This window comes from Pipra filicauda, unplaced genomic scaffold (genome assembly GCF_003945595.2).
Source record: "Pipra filicauda isolate LSUMZ 115617 unplaced genomic scaffold, ASM394559v2 scaffold729_size357988_pilon, whole genome shotgun sequence".
Lineage (NCBI taxonomy): Eukaryota > Metazoa > Chordata > Aves > Passeriformes > Pipridae > Pipra > Pipra filicauda.
Window position 1 is genome coordinate 135,308 of NW_024104897.1, and position 26,010 is coordinate 161,317.

Here is a 26,010-nt window from a genome sequence, read left to right on the forward strand (position 1 = left end):
AAAAAAAAAAAAAAAAAAAAAAAAAAAAAAAAAAAAAAGGGAACCGGAGCAATAAAGGCAGGGAAGGTGTTGTGGAAGCACAGCAGGACCCGACACCTCGGAGGAGGATTTGGAGCAGGAGCTGCCTCTGCTCGCAGGACCCTGTGCCCAAGGGAGTGCTGGAGCATTTGCACCCTGGTTTGGGACATTTTGGGGCAGAATTTAGGGATTTAGGGAGCCTTGCTTGGCAGGCACCCGGCCAAGGGCCCCTCCTCTCACCAGGATGGTGGTGGGAGCAGCAGGAAGACGAGGGGACACGGGAGCAGGTGGAGAAGGCTCAGGGTGGACATCTCCCAGCTGTCAACCCCCCCCCCAGGTGCCCCATTCCCAGTAAAAACCCACCTTGGAACCCCCAAAAGTTGGGAAGAAAAGCTGACAATGCAACAGTGTGTTAAACCAACAGGAATAGCTCCAATCCATCATTTTTTGCTGGATTTCACCCTGCTGGCACCAGAGGGGACGCTCCCCCCCCCTCTGCCACACGCTGCTCCTGAGGCTTTTTTTTTGGGGGGGGGGGAGCAGCTGGGATTTGGAACCACAAAAAAAAAATCCCTGATGGGGTCTTGGGGTGAGCTGGGGCACCGTGGTGTGGCCAAAAGGATGGATTCTGCTTCCGTGTCTTCCTCGGGGCTCCTCCGGCCCCGCCGGTGCCATCCCACGTCACTGCTCGGCCCTGGAAATGTGGTTCCAATAGGTTTTTCCCTAATGCTTTCCATTTCTCCAGCCCTCTCTGCTGTAATAGGAGCTGGAGCTGTCCAGAAGAATGCCTACAATGCAGAAAGGGGGGGAAAAAAAAAGATGGAAAAATTCTCTCCTCAAAGCTGGAGCAGGGTCTCATCCGGCTCCTTCCTCCTCCTCCCCCCACGTGTTAGTTCATATTCATATTAATATTAATATTAATAATAATAACAACCCGTGTGCAACATCTGTCAGGGAGGATTTGGGGGGTGGCTTTTGCCTCTCTGGAGCTGCAGCTTTGCCATTCCCAGCTTGGGAGAGGAGGGGTTGGGAAAAGGGGAGGTTTGGAAACACGAGGAGATGTTTAAAATCGTGTGACAGAGGCGAGGACGAGTGGGGGGTTCTCCCAGCTCCAGGATCCCGCTGGGGAGGAGTTGTTTTCCCAGTTTATCCAGGGGAATTGGGTTTTGGTGGTGTTTAAAGCCGTGGTTTTCTTCCCGTTGGAAAGGGGGAATGGGGTTGGGAAGAGGGAATGGGGTTGGGAAGAGGGAATGGGGTTGGGAAGAGGGAATGGGGTTGGGAAGAGGGAATGGGGTTGGGAAGAGGGAATGGGGTTGGGAAGAGGGAATGGGGCTGCCACGTGTTCCCCTCCTGGGCTCGGAGGGGAGGGGGGAGAAAAGGGCAAAGGGGGGAAAGGGAAATAAAAGGAAAAGAAGGATAAAAAGGGGGGAAGAGGAAAGGGAAAAAGAGGGGAAGAGGAAAGGGGAAAAGGAAATGAAATGAAAAGAAGGAAAGAGGGGAAGAAAAAAGGGTGAAAAGGGAAAAAGAAGTGGGAAAATAGGAAATTAAAGGAAGGAAAGGGGGAAAGAAAAATGGGGTAAAGGGAAAAAGGAGAGAGGGGAAAAGAGGGAAAAGGGAAAAAAGGAAATGGAATGAAAGGAAGGAAAGGGGGGAAGAAAAAAGGGGGAAAAGGGAAAAGGAAGTGGGAAAATAGGAAATTAAAGGAAGGAAAGGGGGAAAGAAAAATGGGGTAAAGGGGAAAAGGGAAAAAGGAGAGAGGGGAAAAAGAGGGAAAAGGGAAAAAAGGAAATGGAATTAAAAGAAGAAAAAGGGGGAAGAAAAATGGGGTAAAGGGGAAAAGGGAAAAAGGAAAGAGGGGAAAAGAAGGAAAAGGGAAAAAAGGAAATGGAATGAAAAGAAGAAAAAGAGGGAAGAAAAATAGGAAAAAAAGAAAAAGAAGAAGAAAAGGAAAAAAGGGGAAATGCAAAAAATGAAAGGGAAAAATGGTGAGAAAGGGAAAAGGGGGAAAAGTGAAAAAAGGGGAAAAGGGGGAAAGAAAAAAGGGGAGAGAGGAGAAAGAGGAAAATAAAAAAGAGTTATGAAAGGGGAAAATGAAAAAAGGGGAGAAGGGAGAAAGGAGGGAAGGAAAAAGGGGGAAGGAAGAAAGGGTTAAAAGGAAATGAAAAGAAGGGAAAAGGGAGGAAGAAGGAAAAAGGGGGAAATGCAAAAAAGGGGGAAAGGATGAAAGGGAAAAAAGAAAAAAGGGAAAAAGATAAAAAAGGGGGAGAAAGAAAATGGGGGAAAGGAAAAGAGGGAAAGAAAAAAGGAGGGAAGGGAAAAAGGAGGGAAAGGAAAAAAGGGGAAAGGAAAAAAGGGTGAAGAGAAAAAAGGAAAGAAGGGCCCACTCTGTTGACTGGCCTCACACTGGAAAAATACACCCAAACCCAGGCTCCCGGACAAAATAAACCCTCCGTCCCCTTGGTACCCCCCACCGAGGCCACCACTTTCGCCCGATTGGGGAAAGGCAAGCATGAACCTTGTTCCCGTGCTGGGAGCAAGACTCCCTCAGCCCAGCCCGGATTATCCCGTTTTCCTGCCGGAATTGTCGGGCCCCGTGCCCGGCTTCAGAAGTGGATGCAATGCATCTGTATTTTTTATCCTCTCTTTATTTGAATTAACTTATGTTATTTATTTTGGCCCCTCCCTCTCCCTTTTGTACGTTATTTATTGACCCCGCTGGTCCGAGGGCAGGTGACTTTTGTTGTACCATTTATTCCGAATTTTGGAGGGGTGGGGGGAGGGAAATAATAAATAATAATAATAATAAAAAAAAAGCTGTTTGATATTATTTTTGTTAAACAAAGCGGAACTCGGGTGTGAGCTGTTCCAAGTGGAAATAAAAAGAGGATTCCGTGGATTTTTCGCTGGGAATTGTCGTTCGTGGGGGTTGAGGGATGTTCGGCCCCGCCCTCCTCTCCCGGGATGGGGATGGGCAAGGAAAAGGGGAATTTGGGGAATTTTGGGGAAAGGAGCTTCCAGTTGGGTTGGGTCAAAGGTGAGACAATTCTGGGAAAATCACGTGGAAGGGAAAGGGAAAGGGAAAGGGAAAGAGAGAAAAATAAAAAGGGAAAGGAAAAAAAGAGGAGAAAAAAATAAAAATAAAAAAGGGAAAGGAAAAGAAGATGAGAAAAAGAAAAAGGAAAAGAAAAAGAAAAAAAAGGAAAAGAAAAAGAAAAGATAAAAGAAAAATAAAATAAAAATAAAAACTAAATATAAATATAAATATAAAAGAAAAGAAAAGAAAAAGAAAAAGAAAAAAGAAAGAAAAAGAAAAAGAAAAAGAAAAAGAAAAAGAAAAAGAAAAGAAAAGAAGAGGAGAAAGAGAAGAAGAAAAAGAAAAAAAGGAGAAAAACAAAGAAAAGAAGAAAAAAAGAAAAGGAAAAAAAGGAGGAAAACAAAAAGAAAAATAGGGAAAAAAAGGTTTTGATAAGATCGGCCCAGAAGAACAGTTCCACTTGCTCCTGGGGCAGCAGCTCCGTGGTCAAAAACCCATTTTATTTTATTTTATTTTATTTTATATTTTATTTTATTTTATATTTTATTTTTTTAATTTTATTTTATTATTTTTTATTTTATTTTATTTTATTATTTTATTTTATTTTATTTTATTTTACAAGGAAAACACCTCCCAGGCCCAGCTGGGCTCTCACCGTTCTGCCCCTCGGGTCGGTGCTGGGGCTCAGTCTTTTTTTTGGGGTGAAATGTTGCCGTTTCCAGTCTCCCATCCCCAGTCCCACCCCCCCGGTCCCACCCCAGCCCCTTCTCCCTGTTCCCGGTTCCCAGGAGATTCCCCCGGGAGAGGAGGCAGAGCCAACCTGTTTGAGCCCCATTTCAGCAGCGTTTGACCCCATCCCATAAATTAATAGGATTAAAGGTGCATCGTCCCAATTTAACACGTGCCACCCCCAGCTAACACACCGATTACCCCTAATTAACAGCAATTACCCCCAATTAACACCCTATTACCCCTTTTAAGACCCATCACCCCCATTTAACACTTATTTTGGCATTTAAGGCGCAAGGAAATGCCCCAATCCCGAATCCCGTCCTTCAACACACCATCCCCAGCCAGAAAAATATGATTTATTTTATTATTCACTCAAAAATAGGCTCAAACCACCCCGTGCCCACACGAGAATTCCCGGATGTCTTGGAAAACCCCCCCATTTCAGGCAAAGAAAAAAAAATTTCAGGGGCTTGGCACCGGATAACAGGGAACAACCAGAGGGGGGAAGAGACAAAAAGAAGGAAAGGTTTATCGTGGTTTTTTGGGAATGGAAAAAAAGGTCTGTTTATATTCCCCCCTCGTGCCACCCAGAGTCCTGACAGCCTCGGCCGAGTCAAACATTCCCGCTTTTGTAAATATTTTAGGAAGAATCTTTGGAGAGTCATAAATCTCTGGGAGAAGGAACCCAAAGGAAAGCCCAAATCCCGCTGCCAGCCAGTCCAAAAATGAATAAATAAATATTTAAAAAAAAAAAAAAAAGGACAAAAAATGTGGTTTAATGACCGAAAGGGGAAAAAAAAAAAAAAGGCTGCTTGGAAAATCTGAGCACAAAGGAAAATAAATCAGAATGAAAACAGCGGTTGCAGGGAAAAAAAATGTGAAGTTGGGATGAGCTGGGCTGGGATCAGGGATGATTTGGGGTGTGATTTCTTGGAGATGAGGTGTGAGCTGGCGACTTCCATGGTGTAAGTGGCAAATTTTTGTTGCTTTAAGTCAAGGGTTTTCATTTAAGCCCCAGCTTAAAAATTCCAGCTCCCAGGTGATGTTCTGGATCCCTGTGGTCATCCTGCCGTGGAAAAGGGAATAAGGCAGGAAATGGGATTCTTGGAGTGTTCAACCCCCCTCGCTCACTTGGAGCTTCTCAAAATTACTTCCCAGTAAGAAAAACCAGTTGGAGCTTCTCCAAGTGACTTCCCAGTAAGGAAAAAACGAGGGGAATATAAACCCAGCCTGACATCCAACCAGAAAACATGGAACGAAAGTGGAGACGAGTGTGGAGTTTGCAAGTCTTCAGAAAAAACCCAACCCCAAACCGTCGAGGTGGTGATTCCTCTTCGGCAGCGGATCCAGAAATTCCTCAGCCAAGAGGTGATTTTTTTTCCCCCAATATTGGCAATGGATCCAAAAATCCCTCAAGCAAGAGGTGGTTCCTCCCCCAGTATTTGGTGGTGGATCCTGGTTCTCCCACAGAGACACCAGGCCTGGGAGGCCTTTGCCCACAGGAGCCGCCATCTTGTTTTGGTCGCCATCTTGTTTTGGTCGCCATCTTGGTTTGGTCGCCATCTTGGTTTGGTCGCCATCTTGGTTTGGCCACCATTTTGTTTTGGCCACCATAATATAAATATATATAATAGAAATACATCTAATAGAAATATAAATAAGTCTATAGATACACTATAAATATATACCACATAAATATATAAATATATACTATATAAATAACCATCTTGTGTATAAATAAATATAAATCTATAATATAAATATAAATAAGTCTATAGATACACTATAAATATATGCCACATAAATATATAAATATATACTATACAAATAAACATATTATAAATAAATCAATATAAATACATATAATATAAATGTGTATAGATACACCATAAATATATGCTACATAAATACATGAATATATATTAAATAAATAAATAAATGCTATATAAATATAAATGCATATTATATAAAGTCTATAGATACACTATAAATATATGCTATATAAATATATACTATATAAATAAATAAATGGTATATAAATAAATGATATATATATGCTAGATTAATATCTATAGCATATATACATATATACTATATATGTATATATTTAATATACATATAAATTAACAGATACAGTATATAAATTTTATATTCTAGTCTAGTTTTAATGTCTAGTTTTACACATGTATATTTTTGTATAATTTATTTTTGTATCTATACATAATTTTTGCAAATATACAATTTACATCCATATAAAATACCATACAGAGCTTATGTAGATTTTATATGTGTACATTTTTCTATCTGTATAATTTATACACATATAAAATGCCACAGTACATCCAGCATATAAATATGCATTTTTTTTACTTCTGTACAGTATATATAGATCTGCATAGAGCAGTCTAAAAAATATGTGTGTTCTTTAAATTTAAATATAGATACACTGGTTTACATATTCTTATATATGTCTTCTATGGGTGTATTTTAATATGCATATACAAGTTTTATTTTTATATATAATAAATTATATATTTATACAAAAATTTATTTATTTAATATTTATTTATTTATTTAAATTAATTAATTAATTTTATTTGTTTGTTTGATATTTAATTAATTAATTTTTATTTAATTAATTAAATTTTTAAAAAATTTATTTATTCATGGAGCACCAAAGAGGCTTCGGGCCAGGATTGAAAATTCCAGAGTTTCGTGCCCCTGAACACCAGGGCCTTGAGGAGCTTGAGCTGGGCAGGGTTAATTAATGCAAATGAAACAAATGAGCCTGGGGAAGCCGTGGAAAAGGGCCACAAAGCTGTGGGCTGAGAACTGTTCCAGACGTGACACGTGGGGAGGGATCGCTCCGGCCCGAAGGTGGCGGGAGATTGGAGCGGGGACAGGACGGAATGGACTTGGCAGGACTGAACATGGATGACAAGGAAGAGTTATTGTTTTATGACGAGTGAAATAATCACGAAATCTGAAGACAAATAATGCTTTGTTTTGGAGGAGCTTCCTGGTTCCTGCTGCTCCCGAGCCGGCGGAGCTTTGGGTGCCGAGGTCTCCCCCGGGTGAGGGTGGGGAAGGGCGAGGGCTGAGCTCCCTCTGTCAACGCTGCAGGTGAAAGGACAAGAGGACACAGCCCCAGGATGTGCCAGGAGAGGTTCAGGTTGGATATTAGAGGGAATTTCCTCATGGAAAAGGGCGCTCAGGCACTGGAAGGGGCTGCCCAGGGAGGTTTGGAGTCCCCAGCCCTGGAGGTGTCTGAGGAATGACTGGATGTGGCCCTCAGTGCTCTGGGCTGGGGGACAAGGTGGGGACGGGGCACAGGGGGCACTCCATGGTCGTGGAGATCTTTTCCAGCCTCAGTGATCCTGGGATTCCGTGGCAGTTGGACAGGTGAGACCATTCACCCTCAGAGCACCGTCGGTCCACCCCGGTGGATCTGCAAACACAGAGGATTCATGGATGTCACTAAACCAACAGGCCAGAGACTCTTGGTGTCCCTGGAGCCAAATGACCCAGCTTGGCTCCCATCCCTGGCACCTCTCCCTCAACTGCAGCCACATCCAGGCTTTTTGCTGGGAACAGTCTCCACCCTGGGCCATCCTTGGCCCAGTTCTAGGTGGTGTTTGAAGGGCTGCACGTCTGACACGGGCCAAGGTGTGTGTCAGAGGAGAGGGGGGTGTTCAGACCTGTGTCCTGGCTCTGTTACCCACTGCACAGGGAGCACGGGAATCAAATCCATAGCCCAGGGCTCCAGCATTTACCTAATCAGTCACCCTATCCCAAAAAAAAAAGGCAGGCTCCAAGGGGATAGGGAATATGGCTCACAGTGGATCTCTGCTGGAATCAAGGAGCTTAACATTTGTATTAAAATTAACTGAAAAAAAGATCTCTGTGTGTCCCTCCAACTCCTTTAAAAAGCTTCTGCAGAGTCTACCAGGGAATAGCACAGCCCTTCCCTGCTCCAGTGGCTCCGGGGAGGCTGCAAAGAGGGACAGCAGTGGGAGGAAAGCAGAATTCCTTTGTGAAGACTCACCAGGGAGCTCTGCCCGGCCACTCACAGCTGTGGTCTCCAACTGCTCCCTGCTCAGCTCTTGCAGAACATTCTGTTGAGGCTTTCCGAGAGCAGAGATGTTTTGGGAGATGATCATCCAGAGGCAAAGCGGATCCAGTGGGAATCCTAAACACTTCAGTGGGTAGGTTGGGGAGGTACAAACATGACGATGGTGCCTTTTTCCCTGCAGGCATAAAAGAAATGTTAAAAGCAGCTCTCACCCTGCTGAGTTTCAGGTGTGGGTTTCCAACACCAGGGAATGGGATCAGGGAGATGGGAGGGGCCCAAACCCCCAACAAACAACAGGTCCCAGGATGCTGAGAGTGTTGGTTGGGCCTCCTCGTGTAACCACGTGCCCTGGTTGGCATCCAGCAGTGGGTTCCTGGTCCCCAAGGCTCGTGACACAGCCCAGCAACAGCAGGGCAGAAAGATGCAGCCATTAAAAACCAATTTATCAATCCAGAGCCCTTGGATGTCAGCAGGGAGACTGGGATGGGAGCCCTGAGCACCAGAAGTCCCCCAAAACCTGCTTCCCCTCAGACCCCTGGAGTGGGCCAGACCTCATCCCCACTGTCTCTCCCCAGACTGCCCCCATGGTTTTGCTCTGTATTATCCCACAGATCCTGTGCCTTTTCCAGGATTTCAGGCCCTCATGGAGGGCAACACCACCCCTTGGCACGGGTCTGGCTCCTTGGGGAGCCTAAACCAGCAGCCCCACTGCTGCTCCCTAGACATTCCAGCCCCCAGGAGAGAGGCAGGGAGTGGTGCAGGAAGGTTGGGAGCTGTTTGTATTCCTAAGAAAGTGGTATTTCCCTCTGGAGAACACGGAAAAACACCCCAACAGCTACTCATGCTGCACCCAGAGCTGAACCACCCGTGTTCACACATAGCACTGAAGTGATCCAGAGTTCTTCCCGGTTATTTTTTGGGAATCAGCAATGGTGTGTGTCTCCAACATGCCCAAATATATCTGGAAATTCAACAAAGAACTGTGTTTCCTAAGAAAACTTGTGCTCCCTTCCCTGCTCCCAGCCCAACACAGAGTGCTCTGCTCCCCCCAGCTGTCCCTGTCCTGCCCATTCCTTGAAATCATCAACTCTTTTCCCAGGTCAAGAGCCAAGATCCCACATTTCTCAGGATTTAGTAATCGCCATGTGATGGTGTCAGGGTTGGGTTGCAGTGACTGCAAAAAAAAAGCAACACCTCCAAAATCCATCTTGGCACAAACAATCCCAACAGATCCGGGTCCTTAAACTGAACAAAAGCTCCTTGGGAATGTGGAGACATCCCTGGTGGGTGAGGTGAGGGAGGGCCTGGGCTTAAAAGGGATCATTCCTGGTGCACAGGAATGATCCCAAACTGGGATGTGGCCAACAGGAACATTTTCCCGTGCTGGGCTTGGATAGAGGAGCAGAAAAGAGGGAGCAACCACACTCCTGGCTCCAGGAATGTGCTTTTCTCGGCCTCACAGAACCAGGGGCACCCTTTGCTCTCATGCCATGACTTTGAGAACCTGCTGTAAAACCCAGCCAGGAGCGTGGAGGGCAAAGCAGAGCGTGTTGGGGCATTCCAGGGGCAGCTCCAACGCTGCCCAAGGCCCTTCCATCACCCCAAACCTCCACCTCCAACAGGGAGGAGATAAGAGATTCCCTGCTAATGGCTTTCCACGTAAATAGGAGGACCTGCCCCCTCAACCAGTTTACTCAGTGCACTGACCCCCTGGCTGGGGTCGCGGGGAAGCTGTGGGAGGTCCCCAAGTTTTATAAATGAGAGGCTTTCCCTGCCCAGACAGGGCCCAGGAGGCACCCAGGGGCTGGAGACACTGATGGATGGTGCCAAGGAGGTTTGTTGGAGGGGAGCAGCGCCGGGGAGGGATTTACCAAGAGATTTATCAGCTCAGGTGGATTAAGGGGGATTTGTCAGTTGTCTGCTGTCGGCCTCCACCCCCAAAAAATAACCCTCAAACAATGGCCAAGGGCTGAAAAACGTTTAGGATGGGGGCAGGAGACAAAATTACAGTTGTTTCCATGAGGTTTGGTGAGTTGAGGCTCAAATGTGGGGTCCAGGCACCCCAATAAGGGCTGATGGGGGTGAGGAGTGGCTGAGGCAGAGGTGACCTCCAGCAGCAGCTTTCCATCCCCCCCACAGCACATCCCACCAGCTCCCTGAGCTCCCTCAGGGCTCACGTTGGAGCCCCTGGCAGGGACCCCCCGAGGTCTCAGGGGCTGCAAAGACACGTCCCAGCCCCCCCCCAGGGGTGAAATCATGACCCAAAACAGAGAAGAGGAAGGCTGGGACTTACCAGACACCAGCCACACCTTCCCAAAGCATCCTTTGGATGAGCTGCTCCCTGGAGATTGCAGGTGTCCGGCTGCACACTCAGCTTGCCAGGAGAAAGCAGATTTGGGCAGTGACCCCCTGTAAACACAACATCTATATTTTTTTTCCCCCAAGAAAAGCCAAGGGAAGGGTCTAGAAGGGGAAGATGGAGCAGACAAGCAGCTTCCTGAGATCTCATTTGGAGCCAACCAGGGGGCTCCGCTTCATTTATTTCAAGACACTTCATCCCGAAATAAATTAATTCACTGCAGCAAATTGGGCTGTTTTCCTGTTTATTTTTTTAATTGTTCCACGCTGTCCTCGAGTTTCTCAGCAGAACTGGCTTCCAACCCCCAAACTGGGAAATGTTCCTCTTGCAAATGGAAAATACAAACATTTCCAGTGTGGCCACGCAGGGCTTTTTTTTTTTTCCTCCCTTACTCTCTAAAATCTTTCTGCACTGAGAAATCCATCTGCAATTTGGCTGCAAAAAAATGGGTTCAAACTGGCCTTGCTGATAACAAACTCCTGAAGTTCGAGGTGCCTGCTCCAAGATTTCCAGATCACCTCCTTCTAGAGGCTGTGGGAAACACCCTGATTGTAGGATCAGAAGGTTGGAAAAGACCTCCAAGATCCCCAAGCCCAAGCAGGGCTTGTGCCAGGGATGGGGCAAAATTCAGGACACACACATGAGGTCTAAAAAGCAGCACATTTTCCCAGTGTTTGGCCACTGCTGGGTGGGAGGGAGGAATGTGGCCAGGAGGACACATGGAGCTGCTTTGGCCAGCAAAAATACATGAGGGCCACCTCACTTCTTGTCCTAGTTAGAACAGCTGGGACCAGTTCATCACTGCATGGGTGTAACCCAAAACTGGGCATTCTACAGCCTTCCATGCCATTGCCCAGAAACTGTTATCAACAGACCATTTACACCCTCTGCCCAGAGCAGCCCTGACTCCTCAGGCCATAAACTGGGTGTTCAGAGGCCTGGGAGACAGGAGGGTGCTCCTGTCCTCACACCCAGTGTGGAACTCCCCGCCCTGAGGGAGGCACTGGGCATTCCTGCCTGAACCTGAGGATATATAATCTTGGAGTCTTGGGACTTTTTTAACCACTGGTGGGATTCAGAGAAGGACTGAGACCACCACTCTCAACCAGACTGAGACCACCACTCTCAACCAGACTGAGACCACCACTCTCACCAACAGGTTTTTCCCCTCTCCTTTTACTTTGGACTCAGGGGGCCCAAAGAACACCACTCTGTTCATGCCCCAGGGTGCTGAGTTATACATTTGGGTTTTGTGGGTTAAAACAAACTGTTTGTCTGTATAATCATACTTATTGTATTATTTTATGAAATTGTTATTCTGATTTATAATCTCTCCTTTGAGTTGGGTTCATTTCCCCTGCTGGTTCACCTTTAAACCACCTCACTTTTCCCCCTCATGGAACATCCTGAGCAGGGAGGGACCCACGAGGATCAACAAGTCCAACTGCTGGCCCTGCAGAGCCAACGCTCCCACCCCGGGATTCCCCGGGCCACCCCGGCTCTGAGCCAGGCTTCCAGCCCAAACTGGGCCCTGCCTGGGCTCCCTCCCGAGGACCACACTCTGGAGGAAGGCTCAGCTGGTTCCCATCCCCGTCCTGCCCCCGATGAGCTCCAGATGTGGGGTGGGTGTTCCGGGATGCTCCGGGGGGGAGGTGGAGGCAGCTCGAGCTGCTGCTGCTGCTGCTGCTTTTATCTCCTTCCCTTTGTTTATGAAGAGAGGATCAGCCCGTGGCTGCCAACAATTTACTCTGGCGAGGGCACCCCTCCAGAAACACTTTTACTGTGAACAGGGATCCCCTTCCATCGGCTCCAGATGGAGACCCAAAAGGGGCCACTAAATTCTGGGGGAGTTGGAGCCCACCCTAGTGTCTCCCAGTGGGAGCAAGGACAGCACAGCCCACTCTGCTCAACCAGCTTCCCACAGGTTTCTCCTCCTCGGGCACGGAGGGTCCAGCTGGATCTGGGACACCCCAAGGGCTGTAACATCCCGTGAGTCCCAACCCAAGTGGGATGCAAAGCCCAAAAATCCTCTTGGTGTGAGGGTGGGGAGGCCCTGGCACGGGTTGTCCAGAGAAGTCCCATCCCTGGAAGTGTCCAAGGCCAGGTTGGAGCAACCTGGGATGGTGGAAGGTGTCCCTGCCCGTGGCAAGGAGTGGGAAGAGATGAGTTTAAGGTCCCTTCCAGCCCAAACCATGCTGTGATTCCCTGCTTAAAATGAGCTGCAGGAGGCTTTTCCCCATGAACCCACTTCACAGAGCTCAAAAGGCGCCGCTGTGGCAGCCACGGGGAAGAGGGAGTCAAAATTGGTTATTCCAGAGCAAAACTTCCCCTTCCAGCAGAACCCTGAGGCTGGAGAGGTGCCCTTGGGCAGGGAGCTCACCTGTGCCGTGGTGCTGTCCATGGATGTCCTGCTCCTGGAGAGCTCTGCTGGATTTGGGAGGCCAAAAACTGGATGAAGCTGAAGCCCCATTTCCCAGCAAGATGGAGTTGGTGTTTTCCCTCCCAGGCCTGCTGGTAGAAAACTGGGTTAAGAGCAGCCAGCATCTGCTCAGGGTTATTTATTGCTTTTAGGAGGCGAGTTTTTATTGGGGATTATTTTTGTCTTCTCTTATTTTTGGTGCCTGAGTTATGGAAACATCCTGGATGCACCAGCACCCCCTCGGAGAGGCGTCAAACGTTTGCCAGGCAAAGGCAGCTTTGGCAGGAGCCTCCCTGCTCCATGAGCATCCTGCCAGGCTGGATCACAGAGATCTGTGCCACCAGCCCAGTTTGACACCGACCTGGAGTGCCAGGACGAGGGGGAATGGCTTCCCACTGCCAGAGAGCCGGGTTAAATGGGATATGGGAAGGAATTCTTCCCTGGGAGGGTGGGCAGGCCCTGGCACAGGTTGCCCAGAGAAGCTGTGGCTGCTTCATCCCTGGAGATGTCCAAGGCCAGGTTGGACAGGGCTTGGAGCACCCTCATGGCAGGGACACAGTGACATGTCCAGGTCATCTCCCAGTGCCCAAAACACCCTCTGTCCCATCCTCCTCACAGAGCCATTTCCCCTTTACTTTATCAATCCAAACACTGAGGATTCCTCCCCCCCAGTTCAGCCCTAATTCCCTTTTCCAGTGCTGCAGCACTGCAGGGAATGAGCTGGGCCAGGAGCTCCCCCTTTCCCAGGAGACCAGGCCAATTTTTTAAAAGTTTTTTTTTTTAATACTCACTCTTATTTACTGTGACTCTGCCAAGAAGGTGCTCGGGGTTTTATGAGCCCCACGCGAGTCCCTCTGCCCAGGGAGTTGATTCAGGGCAGCTCCTTGCACGGGCTGGCACAACCCCAAACCCTTCTGATTCCAGCCTGGCTGCTTGGAAAGGGATTAAGGCAGAAATTAGAGCAGCAAGGAGAGCCTGGTCTAGCAAGGAGAGCCTGGTCTAGCAGACCCATGGCAGGGTTATGGAATAAGATGAGCTTTAAGAACCCTTCCAACCCAAACCATTCCAGGATTTTATGATCCTGACTCTGTCAAGAACTCCCTGTAGTCAGCAGTGCCTCTGCACCAAACCTGGGAGAGGCTCCCAAGGACACCAGACCCTCAAGGGTCACATCTTACTGGGGTGTAAAGATTTGGGTAACTCCGAGCAGAACACAGCTCATGGTGTCTCTCCTTTCCCACTATTTTCCCCCTCCCTGGAAAATGTCAAAGAGGGAGCAGTCACAAACAACCCTGTCTTCACACTCTGCTGTTCACAGGGCTGTGGTTTGGGGCTGGTTTGGGTTTTTTTCTTCCAGGTTGGGGGATGCAGTGATTTTGCAAAATGTGCCACAAGCCCATGGACAGGGAAGTTGTTTTACCCCTTAAAAATGCCTTCCAGGCCAGGTTGGACACCCAGTCTAATGGGAGGTGTCCTTGCCCCTGGACAAGGAAGTTGTTTTACCCCTTAAAAATTCTTTCAAGGCCAGGTTGGACACCAGGTCTAGTGGGAGGTGTTTCTGCCCCTGGCACAGGGTGGGACTGGATGAGCTTTAAGGTCCCTTCCAACCCAAATCATTCCACGATTCTGTGTTTCAGTGGCCACATCTCCAGTGGGAATAAAACATCACGAGCTCTGTGGGCTGCAGAGTCCTCCAGGAGGCACAAAAAACAACATCCCTCTCCCCCCAAGTCCATCAGCTGGCTGCTCTGGTAACACGCTCCCTCACGTGTCATCAGGAAGGAATTTGGGCCCTGTTTGATGATCAGAGAGGGATCAGGATCACAGTTCTCCCACCACAAAGCACGTCAGCAGGTCTTTCCAGCCTCCCTCGCTCTCTGTAGGCTGGCCAAGGACCTGCTCCTTCCCGGGCATCCCCGGCCCCCACTCATCAATCAAAGCATTCCTGGTTTCCTCTCAGTGTCCACGAACACTCACAGAGGTTTCTTCTTCAAAAAAATCTCATCTGGGCAATTGTTCAAAAATGTTACAATTACCTGCTCCTTTTAAGCTCCGATGACGGCCCGTGGAGCCGTAATTTAAGCCAGACCTGCAGACGTCTGGTTTAAGGTTAAAAAGTCCTCCAAGCTGAGCTCCAGCCAGCAAAGCCACGAAAAATCAACTTGCCCCGTGTTAATTTTGGGTTCCCCTCGTCAATGAAGCCGTGGAGGAGCCCCCATGGGGGTCTGGCTTTGTGTTATCCCAACTTCACACGCTCGGTGCAAGGATTCATGGAAGCAGATCCCAAGGAGGAGTTAAAATTCCAGAGTCATTAAGGCTGGAAAAGAGCTTTAAAATCTTTGAGTCCAACCATCAAACCCAGCACCACCACCATGGTCACCGTTAACCCACATCCTCAAGTGCCACATCCACACATTTTTTGGACATTCCCAGGGATGGGGATTCCACCACTGCCCTGGGCAACCTGTTCCAGGGCTTTACAGCCCTTTCCATGAAGAGTCCTGCACACAAACCACCCACAGCAGGGGGGGAAATCAGCACTTAAATATTTCAAATGGGAATAAACAAAGATCTTTTCTCCCAGATATTAATTTTGTTAAGGTTAGGGTTGCTTCCTTCTCCCTCGCAGACACCCACTGAGGATTCACACTCCCCCAAGTCCCAAAAAACCCCAAAGTTCACCTGCCCTAAAACCCCTTGGGCTCCCACTGCAGCACCTTCCCCCCAGCAGGAAGGTTTTGGGGCATTAAAATGAATTTTTAACCCTGAAGGGGAAAATCCCCAAGGAAAGGAGGATGTAGAGAGGTCAGGAATGTAGGTAGCTCCAAAACAGGATTAGACATTTCTGAGGATGTCAGGAACAGCTAAATCCCATACAATTAATGATCATCAGCCTGGCTGGGATGGAACCCAAGGGATGCAAGACTCCTGGAAATATTGCTGGAGAGCAGGACAAGAGCAGGAGCAGCATCATTACTGAATATCCCGAGCTGGAGGGGATCCACAAGGATCCTCGAGCCCAACTCCCGGCCCTGCACAGGACAGGAGCATCTCCCCCTCTCTCCACACGCAGTGGGAATGTTCTGGTGGGATTCCAGCTCTATCCCAGCTCAGGGGCTTCTGTGGGAGCAGAGAGAAAAGAAGGGAAAGGGCTGGATGGGCTGGGAGAGCCAGGACAGGACAAGTGGTGGAGTCACCAAGCCTGGAATTGTTCCAAAAACAGGAGGATGTGGCGCTTCACGAAATAATTTGGGCAAGGGGGGGTGTTTGGGCTTGATGATCTTGGAGGTCTTTTCCAGCCTTAAAGGTTCTGTGACTCCCTGTGAAGGAAATACCCACCTTTTGTGGGTATTTGTAGCCCAGGCACCTCAGAACTTCAGAGCAAGGAGCCAAACGTGCCTCCACGCCCGGGTGATTTATTCCAGAGGTTTCATGGGAATTCCCACTGGCTTTTAGCACCAGCTCACAACCACTCAGCCAGGACTCACTCCTTACCTGTGACAGTTCAGCAGGGAAGGGGGGGACACCCCCAGCACCCAGCAGTGCCATGGAGGGAGCACATCCAGAGCCTCCTTCCAGCAGCTCCCTGATCGCTCCCAGGTGGGTGCCACGGAGCCGGAGCTGGGAGTGATTCCAGGCTGGGAATGGGAGCCAGCATCTCCCTGCAAGCAGATGTCCCAGAGGGGAACATTAGAGCCTTCAGTTACCCAATTAAAAGCATGTTGGAGGGGGATTTGATTGCTTGGTTTGACAGGGAGAGGAAAACCCTCCGGGTCCTGGCAGGGACGAGGATTTACGAGTTGCTTCGGGTCGCTCTGCCTGGTGTTGGTATGTAGCAAAGGAGCAACAGAACCCCCTCAAAAAGCAAGGAGGGATGGTGTCTGCATTCCTGCTGCTTGAATCAGATGTCTTTCCTGGCAGCTCCAGTCCCTCCCAGCTCCAGGGACTCCGGGGAGGGGCAGCAGTGGATGCACTGGAGCAGGTCTGACATCTGGCACCGAGGGCTGCCCGTGGGCCACATCCTCCCCCTCAGAGGTGGAAATGATTCCCTGTCACTTGTGAACACCTCCCAGGGATGTGCTGGATGTTCTCTCCCAGTTTGCTGAAGGGCAGGATCCACCTTCTTCCTGCTCCAGAGGCCTGGAATGAACCCTGCTGGGTGCCTGCCCCAGGGATCCCTGGCTCCTTCCCCTTCCTCTCCCCGGAAAAAACATCACCTCAGGTTGGGAAAGGAGGGAAGACAAACCTCCCAGACGTCCTGCAGAGGGTGAACAGCACCCAGGAACACCTCTGGACAGCAGGGATTTGGGATCACCTCTATTTACTGCCAAACCCCAGTGTCTGAGCACCTCCCTTGGCACCCGCTCTCCCTCCTCACCTGCTCCTGGCCAGGAATTCCCTGCGCTCCCACCTTCCCCTTCCCCTCATGCCTCAATCCAACGTGTCTGGTGTTTCTCTTCAAGGCAACTCTGAAATGAGAGGAGAAAAGTTATAAGTTATTTCAAAGCTCTCTGCTTCAAAAAAAAAACATCCAACCCAAATTTAGGCACCGCAAAGCCATAAACGTTCCTTTTTATTGCACACACAAAATAACCCTCTGCAATATGATTCCTCTCAATTTATGGTTCTCCCAGAGCCATTAATTCAGCCCAGGTCTTTTTTCTTCTTCTTTTTTTTTTTTTTTAATTCTTTTATTCTTCCCCCCCCCCTCCCAACTTGAAGTCAAATAATTCATAAATACTTCGCCCTGGATTGTGCTTTATGAGCATTATAATGATCACTTGACTGTGGAAATGCCTGTGAAGTTATTAAGGGAGTTTTAATACACCACAGACTCCCCAGAGGGGCAGAGCAACTCCATCACACTCTGGAGGGAAGAGCTCTCTTGTGAGGCTCTTTATTTAGCCAAACAATCAGGATTTTACAGCCCAGATATCTCTGAACCGAGTCAATCACAACCTCCGGGGTGGGTTTTGGTTTGTTGTGCTCCAGCATCCTCCTGGAGTGAGATGTGACTTAGATCCACAAGTCTCCATATCATTTTCAGACCCAAACCCAGAAAAGAAAAGACTAAAAAAATAAAAAAAAAATGTTCAGAGGAGCATCAGCAAAACCATTGGATGGTTGGGCTTGATGTTCTCGGGGATCTTTTCCAACCTTAACAGCTGGACTTGATGATTTTAGAGGTCTTTTCCAACCTGATTTTATGCTAAAAACGTGAATAAGAGCAGGTCACTGACCTCCTTGGAGTCTCCAGGTAGGAAGGAGGCATGGAAAAGCTGGATTTCCCTGGGCAGACACTGGTTTTTCTGTTGTCCTTGCTGTTGAAAGTCAGAAATTCAGTCCTAGGGGTGAAAGTCAGAACTGGAAACCTTTGGTTGATTATAGGGAAAGAGGAAACAACAATTAAATTACAAATAAGAACTCACAGAATCAAACAGATTTTCTGGGGCTGCTGGGCCACACCAGGTCTTTCCTCTGGGTATCCCAAAAAAAAAGGGGGGCTTTGGATCTGGAATCTCCGGATTCTGCATTTCTCCTCCTCATTTTCTCGTGCAAACCAACCAACCAACCAACCAAGGCCCACGAACTACGGAGCCAAACATCAGTGGGAGCACCTTTGGATCCCCTGAGAGGTGCTGTGGGATGACACCCCCCCCCCTGCAGCCCCCAAAACCCCCCGTGACCTCCCCCAGGACCACCCAGGAAGAGCTGCAAGAGGAGCCCACGAGTCCTCCCTGCTGCTGAACCTCCTCTGCTGCCCAGGAAATCCGTGGTTTTCCCCTTGTAAAGAACTCCTCAGGCAACTGCCTCCATATCTCCAAGGTGTCTTCGAGCCACAGAGGTGCAAATATTTATCCATACTTGGAATTGCAGAGTGAAGCCTGACTAAGTGTTCCCAGACACTCGAGCTGTTGTTGTTTTAAGACCTGGGCCCTTGGACACCTGGCTGGAATTAATCAGCAGATGGGAGCAGGGAGGCAGAGCAGAGCCCTCATTAACCCTTCACACATCAATGTCAAGGTCACAGGGGGGTTCAGCCTGGACCTGTCAACAGCCTGGGAATCCCAAAGCAAGGAATGTCCTTCCCGGAGCGGGGCATGAACTGGAAGCAGGATTTATCATGCTGCTGTCACCACCGAGCTGAGGCTCTGCCTTGGGAAGAGCAGCAGGAGTAAATGTTTATGACTAGATAATAAAACACCAGAGCAAACCCACCTTCTGCCCAGGCTCTACCTTAATCCAGGAGCTGAAGCATCTCCTGAAGGGAAAGGATCCACTTTGCACCGGGTGGCTTCGAGCGGAAAGTTTGGATTATTCGAGTAGTGGGTTATTAGGGAGAATTTCTTGGTTGGGTTGGATATCGGGAAAATTTCTTCACTGACAGGGTTGTCCAGCCTGGCAAAGGCTGTCCAGGGCAGTGGGGAAGTGTCAACCCTGGAAGTGTCCAATAAATGTGTGGATGTGGCATCTGGGGCCGTGGATCAGTGGCGGATCCGAGCTCCGGTGGCATCACATCCTCCACCCCTCCCACCCTCTGAGCAGCTGCCCCAACCATCAGCTGCTGCCTCCCTCTCCAGCCAGGGGCTGGGAATGGAACAGAGACCCCAGGAGCTGAACACACCCCAGGGAAATGGAAAAACACAGCCAGGAACTTCCAAATTCTGCCTCCTGCAAAGCCGGTCCCAGGCAGGCAGGAGGGTGTGGATGCAGCCAAGCACCGGGATGGTTTTCACCACAGCGACCTGGACACCAAACAACACCAAACAATCCCCTCCCCGAGCCCCCAGGGCAGCACAAACACCCCACAAAAGCTCCTTTCCTGGCTCTGTTGACGTCTCTCCCCACGTTTTTCACACCCGGGGAAGTCAAACAGGCGATGGGGGGGGAGGATTTTCTGCCGCCCACCAAGGGGGGGAAGTTTTGCTCTTGAGGAGATGTAAACAAGCCCTGGAGCAGGTCAGGCCCCCCGGTGGCCTCTTATCATGGCTCCTTTCTTTTGGCATAAACACCGGCCCCAGGTCAGGGCCCATAATTTGTCCCAGCTGCTTTTCCAAGGGTTGATCTAAAGGCTTCAAACCTGAAGTGTGTGGGGGGGTGAAATAATCCCCACCCACTGCTTTGTCTCTCTCTTGGGGGTCAATTTTCGATCCCAAAACTTCTTCTCCAGGAGCACGGAGCTGCCACAGGGCACTGCTGGACACGGGGCTTTATCCTGGAGCAGAGCCCTGTGGGGTCAGGGAATGCCTGGAGCTGTGCCAGGGGAGGGTTGGGATGGATCTCAGGGAAAGGTTCTTCCTCCCCAGAGGGTGGTTGGGCACTGCCCAGGCTCCCCAGGGCAGTGGGCACGGCCCCAAGGCTGCCAGAGCTCCAGGAGGGTTTGGATGATCCCCTGAGGGACAGGGTGGGATTGTTGGGGGTTCCTGGGGTTGGACTGGATGATTCTTGGGGTGTTCCTTCCAGCTCAGGGTGTTCTGTGCTTCTGTGAGTGGCTGGGAGGGAACCACGAGCCCTTGGCCTGTCAGGGAGTTTATCCCAAGCTCTCAGCCGAGGTCTCCCTGTCCCAGGATCCATCCCCAGCACAAACCTGTCTCACAAAGCCCAGTCCAACATTCCCAGTGTTTATCCAGGACTCAGGAGTGTCTCTGCCCCCAGGGACATCAAGGCTTGCCCAGGCACTGGAGCAGTGACCACGACCATGCCCTTGTTGAGCCTGAGGTGCCCAACCCTCCTCCCAGCCCTCCCTGAGCCCCAGCAGAGGGAAAAATCCCAACAATTGTTGTTTTCCAACAGGAATGGGTCCAACCCAATCCCACACTTCAAAGACTTACCACATCCCAGGATGGGTTGGGTTGGAAGGGACCTTAAAGCCCAGCCAGTCCCCCCTGTGCCACGGGCAGGACACTTTCCACCATCCCAGGTTGCTCCAACCTGGCCTTGGGGCATTTTCAGGGATTCCTTGAGGTGAATTCCTCGAGTCCTTCCTTCCTGGACTGCACAAACAGCTTTAGAAACAAAATTAAAAAATCAGGAAGAGGAAGGATTTTTTTCTCTTCGGGTCAGCCCAGACTGAAACCTTTCCCATTTGCCTCAGCAAACCAGGTTTTTTTTTCTTAAGTGGCGACAATGAAAACATCTTGTTCTCCCCAAAATAAAACGTGTCTCTGTTTGCAAATTCATCTTTGAAGGCACTTGTGGTCCCCTGCCTTTCCTAATTAAAGGCAGGCAGATCTCAATTGGGGGAACACCACAGTGTAATAAAATTTAATTTCAAGCATATCTCAAACAAAGCCTGCAGCTTTTCAGCCCCAAAATACTCCTTTTCTGTTGTTGTTGTTTGGTTCGAGTTGTAAATAATTTCAAAGGCACCAAAATAACTTTTATTTTCCCTACAAACAAATGTTTCATCTTAATTTCAGCTTCCAGTGATCAGAGCCAGACTCTTCCCAGTGGTGCCCAGGAAGGGGATAAGAGGGAAGGGCAGGAGCTGAGAGAGAGAAATTCCCTTTAAACAGAGGAGAAATTTTATATTTTTTTTTTTTTTTTTTAATGAAGGGTGGCCAAATGCTGGAGCAGATTGTGCAGGGTGGTTGTGGAGTCTCCATCCTTGGAGATGATCAATCCCTGGACCTGGACAAGGTGGAGGAGGAGGCCCATGGGAACATCATGAGGATCAACAAGGCCAAGTGCCAGGTCAAGGGCTCACATCCCAGAAATCCACCCGTGTCCTGGGCTCATCCCACAGTGGGTGAGGGGGGAATTCTGCTCCTCTGCTCAGCTCAGGTGAGATCCCACCTGCAGAGCTGCCTCCAGATCTGAGATCCCAAAATAAGGATGTGGAGCTGCTGGAATAAGTCCAGAGGAGGACATGGAGCTGCTCCAAGGGCTGGAACCAGGCTGGGAAAGCTGGGGGGGTTCACCTGGAGAAGGGAAGGATCCAGAGACACCTGAGAGCCCCTTCCAGGGCCTAAAGGGGCTCCAGGAGAGTTGGAGAGGGACTTTGGACAAGGGATGGAGGGACAGGACAAGGGGAATGGCTTCAAAGTGAGGGCAGGGATAGATGGGATATTGGGAAGGAATTCCTCCCTGTGAGGGTGGAGAGGGACTGGGATGGAATTCCCAGGGAAGCTGTGGCTGCCCCATCCCTGGAATTGTCCCAGACCAGGTTGGAGCACCCTGGGATAGCAGGAGGTGTCCCTGCCCACGGCAGGGTTGGCACTGGATGAGCTTTGAGATCCCTCCCATCCCAAACTGTTCCGGGATTCTGTAACCCCGGCTTTTGGAAAAACAAAAACAAAACAAGAAACACCTCAGCCCGTCTTTAAGGCTGGGAGGGGGGTGTGAACTTACCCTTTCTGGTTTCCCAGTGGGGAAAAATCCGCAGGGATTCTCCCTCCGTCCATCTCCTGGTGCGCGGGGCCCTCTGGAGCCCGCGCCGCGCATCGCCCGTGGATCCCGCGCTCTCCCGGCTGGAGCCGCCGCCGGGAACAGCTGGATTTGCTGGAATGACAAAGCCATCGGCACCGCTGGACGAGCCACTGATTCCTGTGGCGGGTTTATACAGGTAGGAAAGGAATTTCTGGGGGGGATCCGCGTCGCTGCGACCCGCAGGGCTTGCGGAATGTCCCAGTGGGCACCGCCTAAAAACGAGCTCCAAATCCAGGGAAATAAAAGCAGGATGCTCACACTGACAGGCAGTGACTTTCCAAAAGGGTCACATCCTCCCCCTCGCGGGAGTGTTTGGCTCGTAGGGTGGGAAAAACACACTGGCAGGGAACAGGAAACGTGTTATTCCAGGGGAAAGAGCACGTGGAGATGGGAGAGAGACTGGGAAAAGCTGCTTGGGAAAACACCCAGCACCAGGAAGGACCCGATCCTGGATATTGCCTCCTCCAGAGGGGCAGGACTCTGCAGGAGCTGGGCTCGGCACGGAATTCCCAGAGGAATTGCAGTGCCGGGAAGGGAGCCGGGTGCAGGGCTCGCTGTGCACATCCTGGAAGCCCTGAGGAAAAGGGAGTCCCAACAAATCCGCTGTCCCTGGCAGGCAGAGCTGGGCCAACTCACTGTGTGCTCAATGAAATTCCTGCGGGATCAGATGGATGGAGTTTGGACAGGGAACACCTGCTCCAAGGCCCGGGACAGCAGCCAGTAGATGGCATTCACATTCCATACGTGTGCTGCCACGGCAGGCTTGGGATGCTCCGGGAAACGGGAAAAGAACATTTTTCATGGAAAAACGAAGGGAAAAGGCAAATATTCAGCAGAGGTGACCCTGAAGACTTTGACAATTAACTTTGGAGCCATCAGGTGCTACAGACTTCCTGGTATTTCCTGTCCCCCTGGATCTTCTGTCAGCTTCTAGCAGAGAATCCCAGGATGGTTTGGGTGGGAAGGGACCTTAAGGCCCATCCAGTCTCATCCCCTGCCATGGGCAGGGACACCTCCCACTAGCCCTGGGTGCTCCAACCTGGCCTTGGACACTCCCAGGGATGGAGCAGCCACAGCTTCTCTAGGAATTCCATCCCAGCCCCTCCCCACCCTCAAAGCCCAGAATTCCTTCCCAATATCCCATCCATCCCTGCCCTCTGGCACTGGGAAGCCATTCCCCCTTGTCCTGTCCCTCCATCCCTTGTTCAAAGCCCCTCTCCAGCTTTCTTGGAGCCCCTTTAGGCCCTGGAAGGGGCTCTCAGGTGTCCCTGGATCCTTCCCTTCTCCAGGTGAACCCCCCCAGCTCTCCCAGTTGGTCTTCCTGGGATGTTTTCCTTGTCTGCATTATTGAAGACAACCTTTTCAGTGCAAAAACTTTCCCTGACATCCAACCTGAACCTCTCCTGGTGCAGCCTGAGGCCATTCCCTCTTGTCCTGTCCCTTGTTCCCTGGGAGCAGACCCCAATTCCCACCTGGCTCCCCCTTCCTGTCGGGTCTGGAGCAGAGGAAAATCCCGGTGTCTCCAGTCACCTTCAGATTTGCGAAGGAACCAGCAGGGCTCAGGGTCTGGATGCAGTTATGGACATCCTGGGAGCAGGGGTTCATCCTCCTGGGATGAGCAGGACCTTCTGGCACGTCTGTCTGTCCAGAACCCGGCCCCAGTGCCTGAGGTTTGGGGACAAATCAGCCCTGCGAGCTGGGCCGTTAAATCCTGCATCCCCTTTTACTTCCTCGGGGAATGATGCACCGCATTAAAATCCCTCCCACCCCTCCTCCAGGACCAGGATGACGGGCATCCCTGTCTCCCGCTGCAAGGAGAGGGTGTGCTCAGCCCCTGGCAGCCCCAGCCGGATCCATCCGGAGGAAGGATGCGGGCAGAGATTCGGTGCCTCGCAGCCCATTGGAGGAGCGCTGGCACTGGCAGGGGGGTCCTTCGGGCTCCTGTCCCCACCTCCCTCCTCCAGACTCCCCTCCCTGTCCCCAGCGCCATCCTCACACACACAAAAGCAGGGAATTAGCTGCCTTAGGGCAGCCGAGGCTTAGCCAGCTGCGGGCGGAAAATCGGAATAAAATACCTTGGAGGGGAGGGGAGGGAAGGGAGGGGAGGGAGGCGGCAGAGGAAGCAGCAGCCATGGAAGAATACAAATAACTGCCCTCAATCCATCCCTCCTTCCCGAGCGAAGCACAAAGCCACGGATGCCGTGCGAGAAGCCGACCTGGATGCAGCCCCGCGTTCCATCCGCATCCGGATCCAGGGGCTGCGCCTCCTGAGCGGTCTCTCCCATCGGGAGGAATGCCGAGCCGGGATTCGGGCGGGATCAGCTTTGTTCCTCGCTAAGCACCGGCAGCGGTGAGTAGGGCACCGGCCGGGAGAGAGGTGGGACACCGGGAAAATCCTCCCGCCCGGGCTTGGTTTCGCTGCCTTGCCTTGCCTTTCCTTCCCTTCCTCCCTCCATGATGCCTCCAGGGTTGGCAGAAAGCAGCTGACGGGGAGGGAGGGGGAAGGTGGGATCTCTCCCGGAGCTCCAGAGTATCTATTTGGTCTGAATTTCAAGGAAATAAAAAATTGGGAGAGGTGTGGGCACCCCCTGAGCCAGGTGTGGGCTGGGGGGGGGGGGGGGGGCGGAATCCAGGATGGATTCTGGGAGATCCGGGCAGGGAGAGAGCCCTGCAATGCTGACAGCCAGCTCTTTTTTTGCTGATTCCAGTGCCTGGAATACAGAGGGATGCTGGATTTACTCAGGCCTCGTTCCTTTAAGGCAAAATTCACAGAGATTTCTCTCCAAGGGAAGCAGGAAAAGCTCTGGCTGTCGGGAAAAGCCTCCAGCAATGGGCAAACCCTGCTTGGTGCTGATGTCCCTGCACTGGGGGATGGACAGAGCAGCCCCATCCACCCAGGAAATCACCCTCCATCCCTTATCCTGGCAGAAATATGTTCCTATCCAGCCAGTGCCTGGAATAATTCAAAGGCTGAGCCAGGAGGAACATTCCCAGCCGTCCTGCAGTGGGTGGGATGATGCCCCTGCCCAGCACAGGAGCTGATTTCACCTGAGGATGTTCTAGAGAAGGTCAGGCCTGACCTTGTTCCCTCGGGGCAGGATCCAGCTGGGAATGGTGTGTCTGCTCTCCCCAACCATTGCTGGTCCTGCTGGGACTGGTCCCGAGTCCTGAGCCAGACTTTTTTTGGGAGCTGCAGGTGCAGGCCCAAGGAATTAGGGACAAACATCCGATTTTTGCTGTCTGGGAGCAGAAACCTTCTAGTGAAGGCAAAAAAAAGAATATATAAATGTGGTTTAAGGGCCCCTCGTGCCCCTGGGGGGTCAGTGTGGGTGAAAACCAGGATTCCTGGATCTCAGCTCGTTCCTACCAGTGCAGGAAAAGGCCCAGACTGGGAACATCCCCCCACCCTGCCTCCAGTCGAGCTGCTCCAGTTTTTTGGAGTCTGGGTTGGTTTATCTGGGAGCAGGGCAGTGATGGGGATCCCTCAGGGGTGTGGAAGGACACTCAGCATCCCTGTGCAGCCGCCTCCTCCTCCTCCAGGTGTCTTTGGGAGCAGGGACACGCAGGGATGGAGCACAGAGCAGGCAGCAGTGGCAGGAATTTCCCTGCAGAGCCAGAGCCTGTAACTTCCATCCAGAGCAGCAACATGGAATTTGCTTCCAAAGCAGGCTGGGAGCAGCCTGGGAGGAGCTCACACTGCTCTGCCCTCTCAGCCACATCTCATCTCCCTCCACAGAGGTGTTTATATCAGGATTGGGATTGAAAGAGAAGCCACAAGGAAAAAAGGTGTGGATGTGAGCCCAGGCAGTGCTGATCCACGGGGACACGAGCTGGGATCCATTGCTTTGACCCAGGGCCAACCTCCCCTCCCCTTTCCGGTCCAAAACGTGTGATTTAGCCACAAAATCCCACGTTTTGCTCCTTTTTTCCCAAACAAGCAGCTCTCC

At 50.6% G+C, this 26,010-nt stretch overlaps 1 protein-coding gene across 10 annotated transcripts; it reads right to left on the reverse strand.

The window, feature by feature from the left end:
- Nucleotides 1-7,030: 7,030 nt before the first annotated feature.
- Nucleotides 7,031-23,070, reverse strand: LOC113997416. 10 transcript variants are annotated; one of them, XR_005566510.1, is made up of 11 exons: nt 21,986-23,070; nt 20,467-20,640; nt 18,854-18,896; nt 17,875-18,006; nt 17,013-17,103; nt 16,130-16,296; nt 13,426-13,563; nt 12,596-12,723; nt 10,150-10,265; nt 7,830-8,031; nt 7,031-7,232 (listed from the first exon to the last, which is right to left on the reverse strand). XR_005566510.1 is itself a non-coding variant. In XM_039389435.1 (10 exons), exons 1-10 carry the CDS (start codon nt 22,792-22,794, stop codon nt 7,153-7,155), a joined length of 1,350 nt encoding a protein of 449 aa, XP_039245369.1. In that variant the 5' UTR covers nt 22,795-23,070; the 3' UTR covers nt 7,031-7,152. The 10 variants fall into 10 exon arrangements, 6 of the variants coding, with proteins under 6 accessions (XP_039245369.1, XP_039245370.1, XP_039245368.1 ...); XR_005566512.1 differs by having other exon boundaries at nt 12,596-12,726; XR_005566511.1 differs by having other exon boundaries at nt 13,426-13,566.
- Between the last annotated feature and the right edge of the window lie 2,940 nt (nt 23,071-26,010).